General features: G+C 42.6%; 1 protein-coding gene across 3 annotated transcripts in view; it reads left to right on the top strand.

Annotated features, from left to right (window-relative positions):
* Positions 1-1,913: 1,913 nt before the first annotated feature.
* The window catches only part of LOC110507882 (seizure protein 6 homolog), a 128,746-nt gene continuing 107,318 nt past the window's right edge, over positions 1,914-23,341 (top strand). For 2 of the 3 annotated variants that reach the window (XM_090223803.1, XM_090223802.1), the window contains exon 1: positions 1,914-2,631. In XM_090223803.1, the coding sequence (XP_090079929.1) occupies positions 2,559-2,631 (73 nt within the window). In that variant the 5' untranslated portion in view covers positions 1,914-2,558. The remainder of the gene's footprint in view (positions 2,632-23,341) is intronic. The other variant, XM_090223804.1, reaches the window with a different exon arrangement.

The raw sequence follows: 23,341 nt of genomic DNA, 5'->3' as shown, positions 1-23,341 counted from the left end.
GTTCATTTAAGGAAATCAGTCAATTGAAATACATTCATTAGGCCCTAATCTATGGATTTCAGATGAGTGGGAATAGAGATATGCATCTGTTGGTCACAGGTACCTTTATAAAAAAATAGGTAGGGGTGTGGATCAGAAAACCAGTCAGTATCTGGCGTGACCAGCATTTGCCTCATTCAGTGCGACACATCTCCTTCACATAGAGTTGATCAGGCTGTTAATTGTGGCCTGTGGAATGTCTTTCCACTCCTCTTCATTGGCTGTGCGAAGTTGCTGAATATTAGGAGCAACTGGAACATGCTGTCATGCACATCGATCCAGAGCATCGCACAAATGCTCAATGGGTGACATGTCTGGTGAGTATGCAGGCCATGGAAGAACAAGGACATTTTCAGCTTCCATGAATTGTCTACAGATATTTGCACCATGGGGTTGTGTATTATTATGCTGAAACATGAGGTGATGGCAGATGAATGGCACGACAATGGGTCTCAGAATCTCGGCACGGTATCTCTGTCCATTCAAATTGCCACCGATAAAATACAATTGTCCTCGTTGTCTGTAGCTTATGCCTGCCCATATCATAACTCCACCACCACCATGGGATACTCTGTTCACAACGTTGACATCAGCAAACCACTCGCCCACACGACGCCATACAAGCTGTCTGCCATCTGCCCTGTATAGCTGACAACAGGATTCATCTGTGAAGAGCACACTTCTTCAGCGTACTAGTTGCCATTGAAGGGGAGCATTTGCCAACTGAAGTCAGTTATGATGCCGAATTGCAGTCAGGTCAAGAAGTGTAGGACGACGATCACGAAAATGAGCTTCCCTGAGACGTTTTTCTTCGGTTGTGCAAACCCACAGTTTCATCAGCTGTCCGGGTGGCTGGTCTCAGACGATCCCACAGGTGAAGAGGCTGGATGTGGCGGTCTTGGGCAGGCGTGGTTACACGTGGTCAGCGGTTGTGAGGCTGGTTGGACATATTGCCAAATTCCCTAAAACAACTATGCACTCCTTCAAAACTTGAGACATCTGTGGCATTGTGTTGTGTGACAAAACTGCACATTTCAGAGGCATTTTATTGGCCACAGCACAAGGTGCACCTGTGTAATGATCATGCGGTTCAATCAGCTTCTTGATATGGATTATCTTGATAAATGCTCACTAAAAGGCATTTAAATACATTTGTGCACAACATTTGATAGACATAAAGCTTGTTGTGCATATGGAAAACTTCTGGGATATTTTATTTCAGCTCATGAAACATGGGACCAACACTTTACGTATTGCGTTTCTATTTTTGATCAGTATACAATACACACACACACACACACACACACGCACACACGCACACACGCACACACGCGCACACGCACACACGCGCACACGCACACACACACACACACACACACACACACACACACACACACACACACACACACACACACACACACACACAAAGCCTGGAAAAACAAATCCAACATGAGGCAAGATATGCTTTTTAGCAAGAATCTACTACACACCAAGATCTTTAGAGATTGAGGTCTTCAAATCTGTCCTTCTATTTAGCCTAAATTGCTAGTTTCATTAACAGGCTTTGAATGGTTATGAATCTGAGGCAGTGTACCCAGTGTGTGGTCCCACAGTAAACAGGTTTCAGGAGAAAGAAAGGACATTCCCCCTGAAACCGATACACTCCTAGATGAAACACACAGAAGAAAAGCAACCTGCATTACCATTCAATTAGTAATACCAATCCCAATACCTTAGCACTGGCAGCATCACTTAACAATTCTATATTATTTCCATAAACCCATCTGTCTACTCTCTCTCTCTCTCTCTCTCTCTCTCTCTCTCTCTCTCTCTCTCTCTCTCTCTCGCAGATGTATCTATTGCCAGAGTGCCACATACCAATGAGAAGCTCGAAATACTAAAACTTTTTCATGAATAACATAAACAACGTATTTACAGTTCTACAAATAAGAGCAACATGATGTTTTCATTGTAATGCTAGTGCTACATTATGCCTGTTAACAAGACTGTTAGCGTTCACAGTACTTGTGAGTTTGTAATCGATTGAAAACGGGTGTAGTCGATTTGTCAATTGATGCTGCAATCAAAGGTAATGAACTAAACACAGCCATTGTCATATGGAGGTAATTGACTTGAGGGTAGTATTACATTAGGTATGTATGGTAACGGTACAAACTTTCCATGGTTCTGAATTCAGTTGTTCCAGTTGCTGTCGCTAGGAGCTGTCCGCAGTGCTGAAACGACGGTGGTGCGCTGACTTGAAGAAAGAGAACGGCATACCCAACGATCTATCTATCTATCGATTTAGCGAACGTTGAAATTGAAGTCTCTGTCTATCAGCTGATAACGACATGAGAACATAGCTCTCAGTGGAGCGCCAGTGCTGCGCAGTGTGCGATCCCGAGGTCTCACAGCAAGTGGCTTTTGCTGTACGAGCAGTCTCTATTTCATTTTAAGGAAAAGTGTTGATCCCAAGGACATTCCTTTCTATTAGCAGAGGACCAATACTGAAAGCAAGCATGAGTGCGGCACGAGATTACATAGTCGTTCTGATGGTTCTTTTTGCAATGATGACTGACATAGGCGCTAAAGGTAAGATTCTCAATAATATAACGGAAAGCTATTTGGTCGCTTATGCACATGTGTATTGCAATGTAATTATGTTCCCGACCCACCGGTGTTATAGTGCCACTGTATCCAATTATGTGTGAACCTGTTTGTTGGTAGGTTATCTGGGAAACTACAGATGGAGATGTGTTTGTGGTAGGTCAGTCGGCTATCAGTCGTGTTCTTCCTTTAATGAGGTTTAAATGGTCCCCTCCACCGTTATGGCAATTATTCTCAAATAATTAATGTGGAGGAGAGGATATAACGTATACATATCGTTATTTTAAAGGCAGATGTTGTAGCCTATTACTTTCTATAATATTATGATATTTTATAGTGTTGGGCGATACAGTAGCCTATTTATTGCCTGCAATGAAGAATTCACAACAAGCCATACTAATTGCAATCGGCTATAAGGTTAGTTAAATACATTAATTTCATTTAAAAAAGTTATACATTGACTAGTGATTGTAATTTAGCAAGTTCCAAATCCAAACTTTAAATAATTGTAAGTATTGTAATAACTGTTAAACAAACTTAGACTAATAAAGTGTGGTAAACGTATCTTAATTAGTCTCAAATATCTTCCTTTTGAAGTGTATTTTAATCGGTATTTATTATAACCTACATGGATGGAAAATATAATTACTTCTTGCTTCGCAGTGCGCCAATCATTTTGAATAATTAATGATTAATGTGTCAACTTCTATCTCATATTTAAAAAAAATCTGTTTAAAGGAGATCTAATCATGAAAGAAGATGTATTCGTTCTAAGAACATTGGAATGACATGCACTGATTTGCATTGGTTTTACAGCTGGCTGCGCTATTCATGCTTTTGATTTGACGACATTCATTTATTAAAGTACTATCTTATCTTATTGAGAATCCTCGAGCTGCGCAGTGTACGGGTAGGGGGGTTGGGATAGTTTAAAGAGGAATAAATAAACCTATGAAGACAACCAGACAATATTTTCTCGGCCTGCATCTGATCATTCTACCCACATAAATATTTATTAAAAGGTTTGGTCTTGACTTGCACCCATGATGTACTTCACACGAGTCTCTCATAAACATGCATGTCACACAACGTCGATCATGACGGACCCATCAGACGTTTCTGTCCAATCTGCTGAATTTGTTTTATTCTGTTATGTTCCAATATTTTAGTGACCCTGTGCAGGGCTGGAAACTATTACATTTCCGTTCATGTCATATCAGAAATGATTGAAATTCAAATTAAAGAATTGTAAAATCCTCATTGAAAACAAATACTATAGAATATTTCAAAAATTGGTCATTCAATTGAATTGACTTTTGAGGAGATGTTTGATAGAATAGAACAGGAAATTAGCAAAGGAAAAAAAGGGAGGTTATCTATGTTGTGGGATGAGATGTGAGACTTTGGAAGAATCATGCACATACAATATTTACCTGATAAAGTAATACATCAACCTATTATAACACCAATTTACACAGTGTTTTACTAATAGGTATTCGATATTCCATAAAACAAATAGCTATTACGGCTTCTTCATGCCTGCGGCTGGGAAAACCTGGCTCCAGAGAGAATGTTGCATCATATTCTGCATTGATCCCAAGTCATCAGCCTGACCTTATGATCTCAGAGGTCCGTGGGCCTCCCTGTCCTTATCAGTCACCTTCTACTGAACCTCTGAAGCTGCACTTTACTGCAGAGAAGAAGCACCTGTAAAAGCACTCTAGCTAATGTGAGGCTCCATCAGTCCAGATTGAGCACTGAGCGAGAGGTTCAGTGAGCTAAAAGCAGGAGCCCATATTAAATTGATAGCATTGTGCTGTGCTAAAAATGGGTGACAATTGATGAGGAATGGGTGAGTATAGGTTCACTTGGGTGAGTATAGGTAAATATAGGTTGACTTTAGGTCGGTCAGTAATCCTCCATCTTTTTTGTTGTTGTGTCAATATCAATGAGTGTACAAAACACTAAGAACGCCTGCACTTTCCATGACATAGACTGACCAGGTAAATCCAGGTGAAAGCTATGATCCCTTATTGATGTCACCAGTTAAATCCACTTCAATCAGTGTAGATGAAGGGGAGGAGACAGGTTAAATAAGTATTTGTAAGCCTTGAGACAATTTAGACATGGATTGTGTATGTGTGCCATTGAGGGTAAATGGGCAAGACAAAATATTTAAGTGCCTTTGAACAGGGTTTAGTACTAGGTGCCAGACGCACCGGTTTGTGTTTGTCAAGAACTGCAACACTGCTGGGTTTTTTACGCTCAACAGTTTCCCGTGTGTATCAAGAAGGGTCAAGAAGGGTCCACCACCCAAAGGACATCCAGCCAACACGGGCCAACATCAATGTGTAATGCTTACGACATGCTCTGACGAATTGAGCCTGTTCTGAGGGCAAAAGGGGGTGCAACTTAATATTAGGAAGGTGTTCCTAATGTTTTGTACACTGTGTGTGTATACAATCTGTCCATAGATATAATTATCTCATAGGTTGCATTAATTGAGGGCGGGATGCATAAGCCTGCGTAGTTGTGTGTCATGGGCTCTAATGTCAACATGCTGTTTCAAAGTACATTGTGTGTATCTACTGGTTTATGTTGTGTTTGTGAGACTCATAAGGGAGGTGGACGTTTGTGTCTGCTCACAGCGAGAATGCATACCCCCTACTGCTCCTCTCTGATACTAATGAGAATTACAATACAATCTCAGAGCTATCATTGACACTGCAGAGTGCTGTGTCTGTATTGGCCGTTAGGGGGCGCATGAGGCCACTGATGCTGCCGCTTTTGAGCATCCCCTCTTGGTAATGGTCCTCGGGGTGGACTGTAATCATAATGGGGACAGGAGAGAATCAGTTCCCTCTCCCAGGAACATCCTATTCCTCTCTGCCCCTAAAAATGTCCGTGTGAGACGGCTTCCTGTGCTCGGACACCTCCCACAACTCTCTGGCACCACCATGACGTATGAGTGGGGGGACAGTGGACTGGAAAGGGGAGATTTGGGGTCACTCTCTGTGTTTATTTTCTCCAGATTGATGCCCTGATTTAAAGAAAACTTGCCTGGCACTGAACTGGAGGGATGGAGGGCTGGGGGTCTGGAGGGCTGGGGGTTTGGAAGACTGGAGGGCTGGAAGGCTGGGGGTCTGGAGGGCTGGGGGTCTGAAGGGCTGGGGGCTGGAGGACTGGGGGTTTGGAGGGCTGGGGGTCTGGACGGCTGGAGGTTTGGAGGACTGGAGGGCTGGGGGTCTGGAGGACTGGATGGCTGGGGGTCTGAAGGGCTGGGGGTTTGGAGGACTGGAGGGCTGGGGGTCTGGAGGACTGGATGTCTGGAGTGCTGGGAGTCTGCAGGGCTGGGGGTCTGGAGGGTTGGAGGGCTGGAGGGCTAGGGTTCTAGAGGGCTGGAGGGCTGTGGGTCTGGAGGGCTGGGGGTCTGGTGGTCTGAAGGGCTGGAGAGATGGGGGTCTGGCGGTCTGGGGGACTGAAGGGCTGGGGTTCTTATGGCAACTCCCTGCATTGCCACCTCTGTCATCTACTGACACAGATCTGATGGGAGATCAGCATGGCTATTTGAGATAGAGAGAGAGAGCGAGAGAGAGAACGAGAGGGGAGAGAGAGAGACAAACGGCTGGTGCAGGAAAGACTGGCAACAGCTAGAACAACATCAAACACATGCACACACACACATGGATGCACACCCTTGGAGTACACACACACACATGGAAACACACATGCATGTACGTAGAAATGAATCCTCCTGTTTTAACTTATTGAATCGATTAGATCTGAACATAGGAAGTATCCATGTAATGTAGTGAATTGAACAAAAGCTCCCGCCTGTATTCCCTGTTCTGTGTGAGCTCAGAGCACAGCTTTTAATTTTGCAATGATAAATCACCCCAGACACCCAGAAGTGGGATGAAGGGTCGGTTTGAGAACAAGCTTGTGTGTATGTGTGTGTAAAAGAAAGAAAATCAGTGTTAGAGATTATACATGTTTCGGATTTGAAGTCATTGTCAATCACTCTGTATTGGAATATCAGAACAAGCTACATCAATCTGTCTTTGATGTTTTAGTTTAGCTTTCCATGTCGGAACTCTGAGCTTGACCTGAATATGTCACAGTCAGTAATCTCTTCTAATCGTAGCGGTTGTTTTTCTCCCTATAACACGCAAACACTTTATCTGTCTGTGTGTGTGTATACACGCAAACACTTTATCTGTCTGTGTGTGTGTATGCACGCAAACACTTTATCTGTCTGTGTGTGTGTATACACGCAAACACTTTATCTGTCTGTGTGTGTGTATACACGCAAACACTTTATCTGTCTGTGTGTGTGTGTACACGCTAACACTTTATCTGTCTGTGTGTGTGTATGCACGCAAACACTTTATCTGTCTGTGTGTGTATACACGCAAACACTTTATCTGTCTGTGTGTGTGTATGCACGCAAACACTTTATCTGTCTGTGTGTGTGTGTATGCACGCAAACACTTTATCTGTCTGTGTGTGTGTATGCACGCAAACACTTTATCTGTCTGTGTGTGTGTATACACGCAAACACTTTATCTGTCTGTGTGTGTATGCATGCAAACACTTTATCTGTCTGTGTGTGTGTATGCACGCAAACTCTTTATCTGTCTGTGTGTGTGTATGCACGCAAACACTTTATCTGTCTGTGTGTGTGTATACAGCCAAACACTTTATCTGTCTGTGTGTGTGTATACAGCCAAACACTTTATCTGTCTGTGTGTGTGTATACAGCCAAACACTTTATCTGTCTGTGTGTGTGTATACAGCCAAACACTTTATCTGTCTGTGTGTGTGTATACAGCCAAACACTTTATCTGTCTGTGTGTGTGTATGCACGCAAACACTTTATCTGTCTGTGTGTGTGTATGCACGCAAACACTTTATCTGTCTGTGTGTGTGTATGCATGCAAACACTTTATCTGTCTGTGTGTGTGTATGCACGCAAACACTTTATCTGTCTGTGTGTGTGTATACAGGCAAACACTTTATCTGTCACACACGCATGCAAAAATAAATCATAATCGAGCTCTGCTAAGCTTTTTTAACTTCCTCCCCCCTAATTACTGGCTATTAAAAATCAGTGTGAACTCACAATGTGATCTCTGGCTGCAGGTGCCACAGAAGCCCCTTCTCAGCCATTCCACTGATATTCTCAGAATAAACTCACCATTATGGAGCCCCTGAGATAAGCGATAAACTTCCATCCAGCTTCCTTCCTCTCTCTCGCTCTCTCTCTCTTTCTCTCCCCCTCCCTCTCCCTCCTCGTTCCTCTCTCCTTTTCCCTGCCTCAGATAAAAAGCTATTTGCTCTGGGTGTCAATGATCCGACGGAATCAGCATTGCTTCATGGCGTAGGACAGAAAAAGCTGGAAAGAGGGAACATCTCTTTTAATTAAACACCATAGATGCTCTCGAGATCTGATGAAAATGATATAAATTGGGAGAATTGAAAATGTTCAACACATGCTTTTCTATTACGGGTGATTAACCTGTCCCAGCGAGCTCCTCCCTGTGCCATCAGAGGCTATTCAGACCGTGTATACCCTCCAAATTGTGGGGAGTTTCCCTTTTGACACACTCAATTGGAAATGAGTGTCATTGTAAAGCTGCCGTTGGTTCCCGTCTCCCGGGGAAGGAAGAGGGCTCAGTCTGATAGAGCTTTTGACACACTCAATTGGAAATGAGTGTTATTGAAAGCGACCGTTGGTTCCCGTCTTCCGGGGAAGGAAGAGGGCTCAGTCTGATCTTTTGACACGTCCCAGGCGGTGTGGTGAGGTAGTGAGAGGACGGTGGAACCACACACTCTTTCTCTTCTCCTCTGTCATTTCCTCTCTGCATGATATATACCCCAGCTGCTGTCAGCTGGGGTATATATCAACGTCAAAGCAGGTTTCCTGAAGGCTGTGTTCACCTGGTTTACTATATCCCCATCTCTGAATGGAACATTATGTCCCGTTTGTGACAAAAGCCTTCGAGTTATACATCTGAGTAATTCTAAACTCTATCCATTTACGCTCCATTACTGTGAATGCAGCTCCCTGTCATCTTCAAACATAATTTCTGCTCTGGTGTATTTCGACATGGCTTGTACCATCACAAAAAAGAAGCAAAACTCTTCCTTTGTTGTCCTGCCTCTCTGTTACATAGTGCACAGTACCACCCTGTGTTTCTCCAGATCTTTCTTTGGTTCTACTTGAACAAAAGCTCTGCTTTCAGACCGTGGGTCTGGTCTGAAAGCAGAGCTGTAGAACATTAACACTATTCATGTGTGAATGACTGGTGATATCACATAGCAGTCTTTGGTTTCTCTCCCGGCTAGCTGGCTGCTGAGAGGCTTGGGGACAGTTATTACAAATCAATGGCCAATCTAGTCTGCACTCTGGCCCATGTCCTCATGCATTACTCTCCAGGCTGTCTCCATAATGTAAATAAATCTTGCCTCCCATTTGCATTGCGTTGCTTGGACAAATGACCTGACGCACACAGTCAGTAAGAGACATAACATCATGTGACACACAGTCAGTAAGAGACATAACATCATGTGACACACAGTCAGTAAGAGACATAACATCATGTGACACAGTCAGTAAGAGACATAACATCATGTGACACACAGTCAGTAAGAGACATAACATCATGTGACACACAGTCAGTAGGAGACATAACATCATGTGACACAGTCAGTAGGAGACATAACATCATGTGACACAGTCAGTAAGAGACATAACATCATGTGACACAGTCAGTAAGAGACATAACATCATGTGACACACAGTCAGTAAGAGACATAACATCATGTGACACACAGTCAGTAAGAGACATAACATCATGTGACACAGTCAGTAAGAGACATAACATCATGTGACACAGTCAGTAAGAGACATAACATCATGTGACACAGTCAGTAAGATACATAACATCATGTGACACAGTCAGTAAGAGACATAACATCATGTGACACAGTCAGTAAGAGACATAACATCATGTGACACAGTCAGTAGGAGACATAACATCATGTGACACAGTCAGTAAGAGACATAACATCATGTGACACACAGTCAGTAAGAGACATAACATCATGTGACACAGTCAATAAGAGACATAACATCATGCTTGAATTGAAATCCACTAGATAAGTTTCCGAATGTTCTTATTAAGATTAAGTTTGTTGTTTATTTTTTTCACACACTCCTCAGCTGCTGTGCTATTCCCTCCTCCCTCGCTACCTCATCCGTCCTCACCATGAAGCTCGGTCAGTTTCAGCCTCCCTATCTCAGACCCGTGGCTCTATCGATCTGACCACTGAGGAGGAGAGCAAACATTAGTGCAGGGAATCAGTACCAACCCATTCGCTCCCTCTCCTCTCTCTCTCCTCTCATGGATTGGCACACTGTGTACACCAGGCTAATTGGGGCTAGCGTGTGGTGAGCATGCAGAGCTGAGGACCTCTCTGGAACCATTAGGCCCTTGGACAGCTCTCTTCCTCTTCTTCACGTCTGGTTCACACTGCCAACTCCTGTCTGGATGGCTCTTCATCTAGATGGGCAAACCAGGATCAGGCCAGACCAGACCTGGAGGATACCAGAGCTGGTCGTGTGCTCAGGCAGTAGGTCAACACTTCCACAGGCAGCAGGTCAACACTTCCACAGGCAGCAGGTCAACACTTCCACAGGCAGCAGGTCAACACTTCCACAGGCAGCAGGTCAACACTTCCACAGCAGCAGGTCAACACTTCCACAGGCAGCAGGTCAACACTTCCACAGGCAGCAGGTCAACACTTCCACAGGCAGCAGGTCAACACTTCCACAGGCAGCAGGTCAACACTTCCACAGGCAGCATTCAACACTTGTCTAACTCGTCTGAAAGTAAACAAGACACTTTGTTTCTTCTCATCAGACATGTTTTGGACCTTCGTGTTTTATGCAGGAGGGGTCAGGTAGATAAGGGTGACAGTGTTGTTTGTTTGTTCTTAGTTGGTCACCTCCAGTCATTTCTTAAATGCACTATGTTGACTGTCCCCAAAACTTTTGGTGGAATATGGGCCCTCTACCACTTCTACTGTAATTGTAATTTCCTACCATCACACCCACTTCAAACTTGTCTTTTACCATAAAGTCTCTCAGTCCCCATAAAGATCTGATTGATGTGTTGCATTGCCTCCTCCGTTCAGTCGCTTTTGCTCGACTGCAAAGAGTCAGCGATGTTGATGATGGTCGGTCGGTAACCCCTACACCATAACCCTCAACATTCAAATGGAGGTGCAAGCAGAGGGCTTCAACTTTGGCCTATGACTCCTTTCCTGTCTACAGATCCTGCTGGCTCTACCAGCACATCCTTCCTCTTCAGGACATGGAGCCACTTCTTCAAAAGTTGCGGGTCCTTGGTCAGTCGATGGTAGTTTACTGAGGGATTTGTTTTGAGCCAATTCATACAGTCTGGTGCTATACAGTTCATGTTTTAATTACTACTTGTTGTTGCCATCTTCATTGTCTGCACCTAACCTCACTCTCTTTGAGTCACTCTCCGTGAGAAAACTCAATACCACAGACAATTTGCTGATACCTGCCAGTGACACACTGGCGTCAGTGATGACCATGGCAATTTAAAATGGCGCTGACCATAGCTTAAATAAATCTTGTCGACGATCAAAATACTAAATATAGAGATGATTTTATGTTAAATGCACATGTTTAGAATTAGTAGATTGAATACATATCTTTTCTTAGATTTACTTCCTAGTGTTTCCATTCCCCTTTAAGGCATAAAAATCCTAGCCAGTCCTCAGTCCTACTCAGTACAACTCAGACATCCATTCCCCTTTAAGGCATACAAATCCTAGCCAGTCCTCAGTCCTACTCAGTACAACTCAGACATCCATGGCTTACGTATAGGACATCACATTGTTACTAACAGTAGGCCGAAACGCAAAAAGATTGTTAGTTAAAGCTGCTACTAGATAACAAGAGACCTACCTCCCTCTCCATTCTTTCTTCTCTGAATGAGCATTTTTAATGAGCGTTTATTAGGCAGCTCTGTTCATGCCCTAGTGGAGTTGCATACAGCTCTGACAGACTTCAAATATAGATGATGTGGAACAGTTTGTGTAAAGTTCCAGTAGTGTTCTGTTGAGGTTATTGTCAGTAGCCCTCTGTTCATTGCCACATATGTACATACTTTGTAGTCAAGCTGTTTCACAGCTTTTGCTTATTAACAGTTAGCCAAGCCATTATGCTCTCCTTGATGTTGGTATGAAAGCAGAGACTGTCAGTCAAGCTGCTGTGATGAGATGTTGCCATATAAATACTAGAGACTCTTTCTCTCCCCCTTTTCGGTTTGCAAATACTGTATGTACATCACAGTCATGAAACATGTTTTTATTGTAAATGGTTTAGTGAAAGAAATGGTGAGTTTAAATGCATGCTTGCGCCTGTGAATTTGATCCTTCACAACTGATTTAGGGAACATAACACTGAGGTTGTGAGTGAATGTTGGCCCTGAACTTTTGAAAGGATATTATTTTAGGAGAAATCACTCTGGGCTTATCAAGATTGGCATTGGCAATGATATAAGTAGAAGAGGAGCGTAAACGTCCATTCTCCCGTGCATGTAGCGCAGAACGGTCTGTCTGTCGTTAATGAACTGACCATGTGACGCGACCCTGTCAGGTATCCTTGGAGCCCTAGTCTGCGGTAATAAAGATGAATAATGTAAATCCTCGGAAACGGCGGCAGATCCCATCGGAATGTATCAGCATCATCGTTATTTACCTTGTTGTCAGGCTGGCTGCAGCGCAGCATAGAGAGGGAAACAGATGGAGATGCATAATTAAGAAAAATGCTGTAGCTCAGGGTTTAGGTGGTAATCTTACGGCATACACTCTCAGCTCAGGTTGTATACAGAATAGTGGGGGTTTATACAGAGGCATTCATAGAGACACCTGAGACTGGACTTTTAGCCTGTTCATTGTGCATAGCTCACTTAATTTAGGTAATGTGAGGTATATTTCAATGGGTAAAGGTTATTCCTTTTCAAAGTTTACACAGAAGCCGACACTGCTAGTTAGGTTGGGAACACTGCTGTGATGCATTCCACGTCAATAATAGTTGAATTTCAAACCAGTTTTTTTCATAGGCATTTCTGAAAGTCAATAAATAGGGATTATTTAGCCAGGGTGCAGGACAAATTAACTCTGCAGGGAAAATGCTATGTCTCGAGTGGCTAGAGGATGTGAGTAAGCCCCCCCCCCCCCACCCCCACACACACAGAGAGAAAGAGCGAGAGAGAGAGAAAGAGAGAGAGAGAGAGAGAGAGACCTACTACGGTGACAGCCACCTGCATTGATCCACAGAGCATTGTATTCCTATGTTGAAAAGCACAGGCTGTGTTCTCTCAACATAAAGACTGAAGCAGCCTTTTCAATCAATCTTCCATTTTCTCTGCACCACCTAGACATAGATGGATGAGGAAGGCAAATGAAACACACTTAGTTCAACCCCAAAACACTTATTTATTTAGAAATGAGGGTATTTGGGGATATTTATGTTGCTAAAGCAGGCAGGGAGGCCTGAGGGACTGTACATGGTTCTTTGGACATGGGTCTATGTGTCTTTCTGCCTTGGCCACTTTAAACAATGCTACCTTATATAATGTTACTTACCCTACATTATTCATCTCATATGCATACGTATATACTGTACTCTATATCATCGACTGTATCCTTATGTAATACATGTATCACTAGCCACTTTAACTATGCCACTTTGTTTACATACTCATCTCATATGTATATACTGTACTCGATACCATCTACTGTATCTTGCCTATGCTGCTCTGTACCATCACTCATTCATATATCCTTATGTACATATTCTTTATCCCCTTACACTGTGTACAATACAGTAGTTTTGGAATTGTTAGTTAGATTACTTGTTGGTTATTACTGCATTGTCGGAACTAGAAGCACAAGCATCTGCTAACCATGTGTATGTGACAAATAAAATTTGATTTGATTTGATTTGATTAATTTGAGGTATACAATTAATCTACTACTGTAATTGAACATCACAATGGTGAGGTTGTCTGTTTGGTGGTTTATCCAACCCCCTCAGCAATCTGAAGCTTTTCAGGGCTTTTCATGGTTCTCTCTGTAGCCTGGTTCATTTCCTTCCTGAATATACAGTGCATTCAGACCCCTTCCCCGTTTCTAATTTTGTTGTTGTTGACATTATAGCCTTATTCTCAAAATCCTCTTAAATCTACACACAATACCTCATGATGACAAAGAAAAACAGAAATACCTTATATAAATGTGTATTCAGATCCTTTGATATGAGACTGAAAATGTAGCTCAGGTGCATCCTGTTTCCATTGATCATCCTTGAGATGTTTCTACAACTTGATTGGAGTCCAACTGTGGTAAATTCAATTGATTGGACATGATTTGGAAAGGCACACACCTGTCTATATAAGGTCCCACAGTTGACAGTGCATGTCAGAGCAAAAACCAAGCCATGAGGTCGAGGAATTGTCCGTAAAGCTCCGAGACAGGATTGTGTCGAGGCCTGGGAAAGGGTACCAAAAAAATCTTAAATGGAAGAATTTTGGAACCACCAAGACTCTTCCTAGAGCTGGCCGCCCGGCCAAATTGAGCAATGGGGGAGAAGGGCCTTGGTCAGGGAGGTGACCAAGAACCCGATGGTCACTCTGACAAGGCTCCAGAGTTACTCTGTGGAGATGAGAGAACCTTCCAGAAGAACAACCATCTCTGCAGCACTCCACCAATCAGACCTTTATGGTAGAGTGGCCAGACGAAAGCCATTCCTCAGTAAAAGGCACATGACAGCCCACTTGGAGTTTGCCAAAAGCCACCTAAGGGACTCTCAGACCATGAGAAACAAGATTATCTGATCTGATGAAACCAAGAATTAACTCCTTGGCTGGAGGAAACCTGGCACCATCCCTACGGTGAAGCAGGGTGGTGGCAGCATCATTCTTTTGGATGTTTTTCACCGGTAGGGGCTGAGAGACTAGTCAGGATCGAGGGAAAGATTAACGGAGCAAAGTACAGAGCGATGCTTGATGAAAACCTGCTCCAGAGCACTCAGGACCTCTGACTAGGGCGAAGGTTCCCCTTCAGGAAAATGACCCTAAACAGGAAAATGACCCTAAGCACACAGCCAAGACAACACAGGAATGGCTTCGGGACAAGTCTCTGAATGTCCTTGAGCAGCCAAGCCAGAGCCCGGAATTGGACCCAATTTAACATCTCTGGAGAGACCTGAAAATATCTGTGTAGCGATGCTCCCCATCCAACCTGATAGAGCTTGAGAAGATCTGCAGAGAAGAATGGGAGAAACTTCCCAAATACAGGTGTGCCAAGCATGTTGCGTCATACCCAAGGAGACTCAAGACTGTAATCGCTGCCAAAGGTGCTTCAACAAAGTCATAAGTAAAGGGTCTGAATACTTATGTAATATTATGAAATATTATATAATATGTGATATTTCAGTTTGCAATTTGCAAAAATATCTAAAAACCTGTTTTGGCTTTGTCATTATGGGATATTGTATGTAGATTGATGAGTTTAAAAAAATTTCATCCATGGAATTTAATTAAAAAAATTATCCATGGAAGAATAAGGCTGTAACGTAACAAAATTTGGAAAGAGTCAAGGGGTCTGAATACTTTCGGAATGTACTGTACACATCCATCCCATAGGAGACAGCTACTGACATACAATATGCAATATAGATATTGATTATTTAGCACGGGACAAATTGCTGTGCCCCTGTTTACCTCAGACTTCTGGATGTCTCTGTGAAGCCTGTATTTCAGAAAACTGCTCACCCAAAAGAAGTGCTATATTTCCTCCAGCTCAGTCACCATCAATGTGAAAAAAACATTTCCTTTGATGTGACAAGCCATTTCAAAGCACATAAGTTGCTATTGGGGAATACAGTGGCTTGCGAAAGTATTCATCCCCTTGGCATTTTTCCTATTTTGCTGCCTTACAACCTGGAATTCAAATATATATTTTTTGTGGGGTTTGTATCATTTGATTTGCACAACATTACCACTTTGAAGATGCACATTTTTTTTTATTGTGAAACAAAAAAACGAAAACTTGAGCGTGCATAATTATTACCCCCCCCCCAAGTCAATACTTTGTTGAGCCACCTTTTGCAGAAATGACAGCTGCAAGTCCCTTGGGATATGTCTCTATAAGCCTGGCACATCTAGCGACTGGGATTTTTCCCATTTTCAAGGAAAAACTGCTCCAGTTCCTTCCAGTTGGATGGGTTCCACTGGTGTACAGCAATCTTTAAGTCATACCACAGATTCTCAATTGTATTGAGGTCTGGGCTTTGACTAGGCCATTCCAAGACATTTCAGTGTTTCCCCTTAAACCACTTGAGTGTTGCTTTAGCAGTATGCTTAGGGTCATTGTCCTGCTGGAAGGAGAACCTCCATCCCAGTCTCAAATCTCTTGAAGACTGAAACAGCTTTCCCTCAAGAATTTCCCGGTATTTAGTGCCATCATTCCTTCAATTCTGAGCAGTTTCCCAGTCCCTGCTGATGGAAAAACATATTTGGTGGGCGGCCCTCTCTTGGCAGATTTGTTGTGGTGCCATATTCTTTCCATTTTTTAATAGGGGTTTTAATGGTGCTCTGTGGGATGTTCAAAGTTTCTGATATTTTTTTATAACCCAACTCTGATCTGTACTTCTCCATAACTTTGTCCCTGATCTGTTTGGAGAGCTCCTTGGTCTTCATGGTGTCGCTTGCTTGGTGGGGCCCCTTGCTTAGTGGTGTTGCAGACAATGGGGCCTTTCAGAACAGGTGTGTACATACTGAGATCATGTGACAGATCATGTGACACTTAGATTTCACACAGGTGGACTTTATTTAACTAATTATGTGTCTTCTGAAGGTAATTGGTTGCACCAGATCTTTTTTAGAGGCTTCATAGCAGAGGGGGCGAATACATATGCACGTACCCCTTTTCAGTTTAATTTGGTTTGAAAAAAGTAATTGTTTGACTATTTTGTGTATATCCATTGCATGAAATCCAAATAAAAATCAATTTAAATTAGGTTGTAATGCAACGAAATAGGAAAAACGCCAAGGGGGATGAATACTTTTGCAAGGCACTGTATAATCATCAAAGCACACGACCATCCATTTGAGATAATATCTATGAATAAAATACACAAATCAATCTGTGGTTAAAAGGCAAAGGCATAAACTATCAGTGCTCTGGGTCGTTAGGACCAATGGAGCTTGCCACCCTTGATCAAAACATCTAACATAACTGTTAGATCGATTAGAATACACAGTTTGAAAATCAATTCAATTAAAGCTAACAGAATCCTTCTTCCTCTTCTGATCCTGAACGTCTCTCATCTCCTCTCTGAGTGTAATCACGCCATTCAGTTGACCCAGGGATCTCCTCTGGAAACTCAGGGTCTGAACTGTACAGTTCCCAGGGAAATTGTCCAGCTGCTCACTGCAGCCCTGCAACCCTGCCCGCGGTGGAACCTCAATTAAACAACATGTCCATCCTCAACCCCCAGCATGCTCCATTGTGTCATGGCCACAATCTACTGCCACCGCAGTGAGTTGACCGTACTGAAACTGTCCCTAACCTCTGTCAGAAAAGATTGGAGGCGTGTACGAGGGCCTTCTGTACTCTGATTTAAAGGGTTCTTGAGTGGAAAAGGTGGAGAGCTTTGGATAGATCGGTCCTCTTGAGTCAAGGCCATGGTTATCGATCTTGACTAGGTCCACTGCATTCGTTGTGCAGAGTCATGGTTTAGCAAGTCACACAGTGAGTCAAGCATGCATGTGTGGCTGTCAGGAAACTCTCCTATCCAATCAGTAAACTTTTCTGTTAACTTTGATGCTGGTAATATCTTATTCAATGTTGGAATGCATTTTTTTTAGTCCCGTAGCTCATGGAAGTGGGTTGACCAGAACTTTTAGATTTAGGTACTTGAAATTAGTGCTTGAAATGTTATTCTAGTGAACAGTCATTTCCCAATAGAAGATGCAGCTTCATCTGTCAGTGTTTCATTTGTTTTGTGGTGATGGTGGCCCCCACCGTGCACCCTGTGATTAAAAGGCAATCTGATCCTCAAACTTACAACATCATCTACACTTCATTGACAGGTTTAATTGCCAAATCTGATTGCTTGGACTTTAGTCCCCATGACAACACACCTGGGCACAATCGGGCACAGTTATCCTCCTTGGCAAGTGAACTTAAATCACTGTGGGCGGATACTATTGTTCAGAGGGATAGAAAAACCTTTGAAATGACTGACAGGCACCCCAATGCCATGGAGAGAATGAAACAAGGGTGTTATTGCTCTAAGGACAAATCCAATCCAATTATATTTGTCAATTGCACTGAATACAACTGGTGTAGACATTAGTGAAATGCTTTCTACCTAACCTTTTCCAACAATGCAGTAAAAAAATATATATATATATATACACACACAGTACTGTGCAAATTATTAGGCAGGTGTGAAAAAATGCTGCAAAGTAAGAATGCTTTCAAAATGAATAGATTATATATATCAATTAACAAGATGAAAAGTGTGTGGACAGAAGAAAAATCTACATCAATTCAATATTTGGTTTGACCACCCTTTGCCTTTGAAACAGCATCCATTCTTCTAGGTACATTTGCACACACAGAACTCGGCAGGTAGGTTGGCCCAAACATCTTGGAGAACTAAGCACAGTTCTTCTGTGGATTTAGGCAGCCTCAGGTGCTTCTCTCTCTTCATGTAATCCCAGACAGACTCGATGTTGTTTGAGATCAGGGCTCTGTGGGGGCCATACCATCACTTCCAGGACTCCTTGTTCTTCTTTACGCTGAAGATAGTACTTAAAGACTTTCACTGTATTTTTGGGGTTGTTGTCATGCTTCAGAATACATTTGGGGCCAATCAGATGCCTCCCTGATGGTATTGCATGAAGGATAAGTATCTGCCTGTACTTCTCAGCTTTGAGGAGACCATTAATTCTGACCAAATCCCCAACTCCATTTGCAGACATGCAGCCCCATAGGAACCTCCACCATGCTTCACTGTTGAACCTCCACCATGCTTCACTGTTGAACCTCCACCATGCATCTCTGTTGAACCTCCACCATGCTTCACTGTTGAACCTCCACCATGCATCTCTGTTGAACCTCCATCCATGCTTCACTGTTGAACCTCCACCATGCTTCACTGTTGAACATCCACCATGCATCTCTGTTGAACCTCCACCATGCTTCACTGTTGAACCTCCACCTTGCTTCACTGTTGAACATCCACCATGCATCTCTGTTGCCTGCAGACACTCATTTGTGTACCGCTCTCCAGCCCTTCGGTGAACAAACTGCCTTCTGCTACAGCCAAATATTGAGTCAGATTTTGACTCATCAGTCCAGAGCATCTGCTGCCATTTTTCTGCACCCCAGTTCCTGTGTTTTCGTGCATAGTTGAGTTGCTTGGCCTTGTTTCCACGTCGGAGGTATGTTTTTTTGGCCGCAAGTCTTCCATGAAGGCCACTTCTGACCAGACTTCTCCGGACAGTAGATGAGTGCACCAGGGTCCCACTGTTTTCTGCCAATTCTGAGCTGATGGCACTGCTGGACGTCTTCCAATTGCGAAGGGAAGTAAGCATGACGTGTCTTTCATCTGCTGCAGTAAGTTGCACAAGAACGGAGCTATATACAGGCAGTAGCAGTACCAGATCAACTTTACAACTGAAATGAAGATTAAACCTTTGTGGTTATCCAAGTTTGCACTGGTCCTGCTGAATAGAGGACGTTTCAATGAAATGTGTTGTTGCCAAGTGACTCTGTGTCTCATCCTTCAGCCTTATTTAATTTAGTATGGAATTAATAACAGTCTTGCTTTAAACCTGTTGTATGGAAAAAGTGTGTTGACAAAATGTGTTGTGCATTGCATCCACAAGACAGCAGCTGCCAAGCAGTTAATAGGTAGTAACTGATTAAAAAAACAACAGGAGGGGCCTCCCGGGTGGCACAGTGGTTAAGGGTGCTGTACTGCAGCGCCAGCTGTGCCATCAGAGACTCTGGGTTCGCGGCCAGGCTCTGTCGTAACCGGCCGCCACCGGGAGGTCGTGGGGCGACCCACAATTGGCCTAGCGTCGTCCGGGTTAGGGAGGGCTTGGCCGGTAGGGATGTCCTTGTCTCATCGTGCACCAGCGACTCCTGTGGCGGGCCGGGAGTTGTAGCGATGAGACAATTGGATACCACGAAATTGGGGAGAAAAAAGGGGTACAATTTAAAAAAATAAACAATAAATAAATTTAAAATACATTTAAAAAACAACAGGAATGCAGAATCTCATCCATGATTTACAGCTTAGACAGTCTTGTCAGTCAGTCATGCAAGAAATCGGTGCATCAGTCCTTCGAAAAAGGCACGTTTTCATTAATGAGCGAAGGGCTATAGCAATCTCCCTGTGAAGAATAAAGCAGGAAGGACAGGGGGAGAATTGAAAAGGAAAAAAAGAGAGTGGAATGTTTGAAGGAGAAGCGTTCCAGCCACTCTCCTCAGGAATTGCTTCATTCCATCCATGTAATTGTCCTTGGTTCCGTTTGTTGTTGTGGGGATGGAGAACTGTGACACGCACGCACAGACAAGCGTTTAGATTTCAAAAACAGCCCTGCCTTTGACCTCCCTCCAACCCACTCTGGGAGCAGGCAGATTACATTGATAGTGTTGTATAGCTTTCCTTGATTTGCTTTAATTCACAATATGTCCCTCATCTGTGTTTTACTGGGCGCACTGAACGCTGTCTAGGGAGTACAGTGGTGGACCAGTGGCCCTCAGCAACAACACAGCCTGGCTTCAGCTCAATTACCCACAGTTAATTAACAGTCCTCCCACGCCAGTCAGAGCTGTCACTCTGCTGTTGGAACCACTGTGAACACAAATGACGAATACACTGTTTATGTTCTATACTGGATGAATGTTTAGGACTTACTATGGATGTGGGATTTTTGAAAGCATAATATTTCTGGACTATTGAATATAATCGATTTGAGGCATTCATGTGCATCAGTGTACATTAGGCTGGAAATTAAATTAGAAACTGTATGTCTGAGGCATACCAAGTTGGTGAGTTTAAGGTCTGTAGGTAATGTATTGATTTAAAAAGTAAGCATATAAAGCCATCCTTTTCCCCTTCATATTTTTCCCTCCTTTCCTTTTCATGTGTGGTATCTGGCCCTCGCTCTCCTCTCATCTGCCTTTATTACATTACCTCCTCACCTCTCTCTTCTCCTCTCCTCTGCCTCCATTACATGACCTCCTCATTCCTCTCTCCTCTCATCTGCCTCCATTACATGACCTCACTTCTCTCTCATATGCCTCCATTACATGACCTCCTCACTTCCCTCTCCTCTCATCTGCCTCCATTACATGACCTCCTCACCTCTCTCTCCTCTCATCTGCCTCCATTACATGACCTCCTCACCACTCTCTCCTCTCCTCTTCTCTGCCTCCATTACATGACCTCCTCATCCCTCTCTCTTCTCGTTTGGCTCCATTACATGACCTCCTCACCTCTCTCACCTGCCTCCATTACATGACCTCTCACCTCTCTCTCCAGCCTTGATAGAAGATAATCTAGAAGGAAAGGGAATTTGGAGCAGCATTAACCATGGCTTGACCTCTGACCCTGCTCCATGATGTTAAACATTCTACAGTAAAATGCTGTTGCTGTCCAACACACACACACACACACACACACACACACACACACACACACACACACACACACACACACACACACACACACACACACACACACACACACACACACACACACACAACTAACCCTGGGAAGTTCTTCACCTGCAACTAACCCTGGGAAGTTCTTCACCTGCTGACCTCAAACAGAGACAGGGATTATACCAGTCTGTGGGAGGAATGCCAGAGCAGAGAAACAAACTGCCCTTGTGGAAATTTTCTGTATACATATACCGAAATAAATAAATAATCTCATTCCAATAGATTTGTATAGAAAGTTATCTAAAATAGGTAAGATATTGCTACCATGGAAAAATCTATCTGTCTATTTGTGGAAAAATCCCCCTGATTATTAACTCTTTAGTCATATCCCAGTTGACCTATTTGCTTATGGTCTTGCCTACACCAAAATGAAACGGGCCTATTTATACAATGAATATGAATTCGGAGGGCAGAAATGATTAAATATTAAAGCATTAAACCTCTCACCTCTCACTTCAGTTATACAAAAGTTATATTTAAATCCGAACTGGTTCTCTAGCAAATTTGTCTCACTCTATGTTCAAGAAAGACCTTCTCCCTTTATTCAGATTGCAACCGCTCACTTTCAGTTATTTGAAAAGGAAATCATCTCCCAAATATCACTATTTTTAAAACAAGCCATAGAAATTGGTTGTAATTTCAGTTTAATCCACCAGAAAAGACAGAACAAATATTACAACAAATATTGTGGTTAAACTCAAATATACTAATTGATAAAAAAAATATTATCCTTTTTAAAAATTATTATTAAAAAAAAGTCATCATTGTAAATTATATCATAAATAGGACTGGTGGAGTTGTTACACATGCAGCTAACAAAAACATATGGAAGTGTCTGCTACCCAAAATTACAACCAACTAATTGCAGCATTACCGCAAAAATGGAAGAGGAAAGTGGAAGGGGGAAAAAGTAAGGAACTTTTCTGTTGGTCCTGCATTAAAGACATAATTGGTTAAAGAAAAGTATTCATTTAAGATTTTTGACGTACCGATTTCATTGCACATGACTTATGAACTCAAAACGACGCCGGATTCAGAATTGTTCAATATAAATGATTATACAACATTCTTGCAACCAATAGAATATTATTTATATGGGGGATACAACATTCACAGCTCTGCAGATTTTGTTTTGAAGAGACAGAATCATTAGATCATTTGTTTTGGTACTGTCCATATGTAGCATGTTTTTGGTCGCAGGTTGAGGAATGGCTGAAGAATTGCATCATTTACCTGGAGTTAACTCTGCAGATAGCACTACTGGGCGATCTAAAAAGTAATAGTCAATCGATCAAAAATATAATATTACATTTAGAAAAACATTTTATTTTCAATTTACAATCTGTAGAAACATTGAGAATAGAAAGGTTCAGAACTTTTGTGAAACATTACAGCCCAGTTGAAAAATATATGGCAAATAGAAATCCAATATGGATTTTGATAAGCGATTGATGGGAGGTGTTGAATGGAGCTGAATTTTGGGACTAAAAACAACTAATAACAACAAGATAACTAATGTAAAACATACTGTGTCTGTAAAATGTATATAGGTTCAGAACTTTTGTGAAAGAGCACAGTGAAAGATATGGCTAATAGAAATCAAACCGGATGGACATCAGAAATAGATGGGAGAGGTTGAGGGTAGAGGAAGGACATCAGAAATAGATGGGAGAGGTTGAGGGTAGAGGAAGGACATCAGAAATAGATGGGAGAGGTTGAGGGTAGAGGAAGGACATCAGAAGTAGATGGGAGAGGTTGAGGGTAGAGGAAGGACAGGAGTAAAAACAAACTAAATAAAACTATTGTAAAATAGACTGTGTCCATAAAATGTAAATAGTATGTATAA

This window comes from Oncorhynchus mykiss, chromosome 27 (assembly GCF_057628025.1).
Source record: "Oncorhynchus mykiss isolate SJ-2025 chromosome 27, ASM5762802v1, whole genome shotgun sequence".
Taxonomy (NCBI): domain Eukaryota; kingdom Metazoa; phylum Chordata; class Actinopteri; order Salmoniformes; family Salmonidae; genus Oncorhynchus; species Oncorhynchus mykiss.
This window is presented reverse-complemented; position numbering and strand designations above follow the sequence as displayed.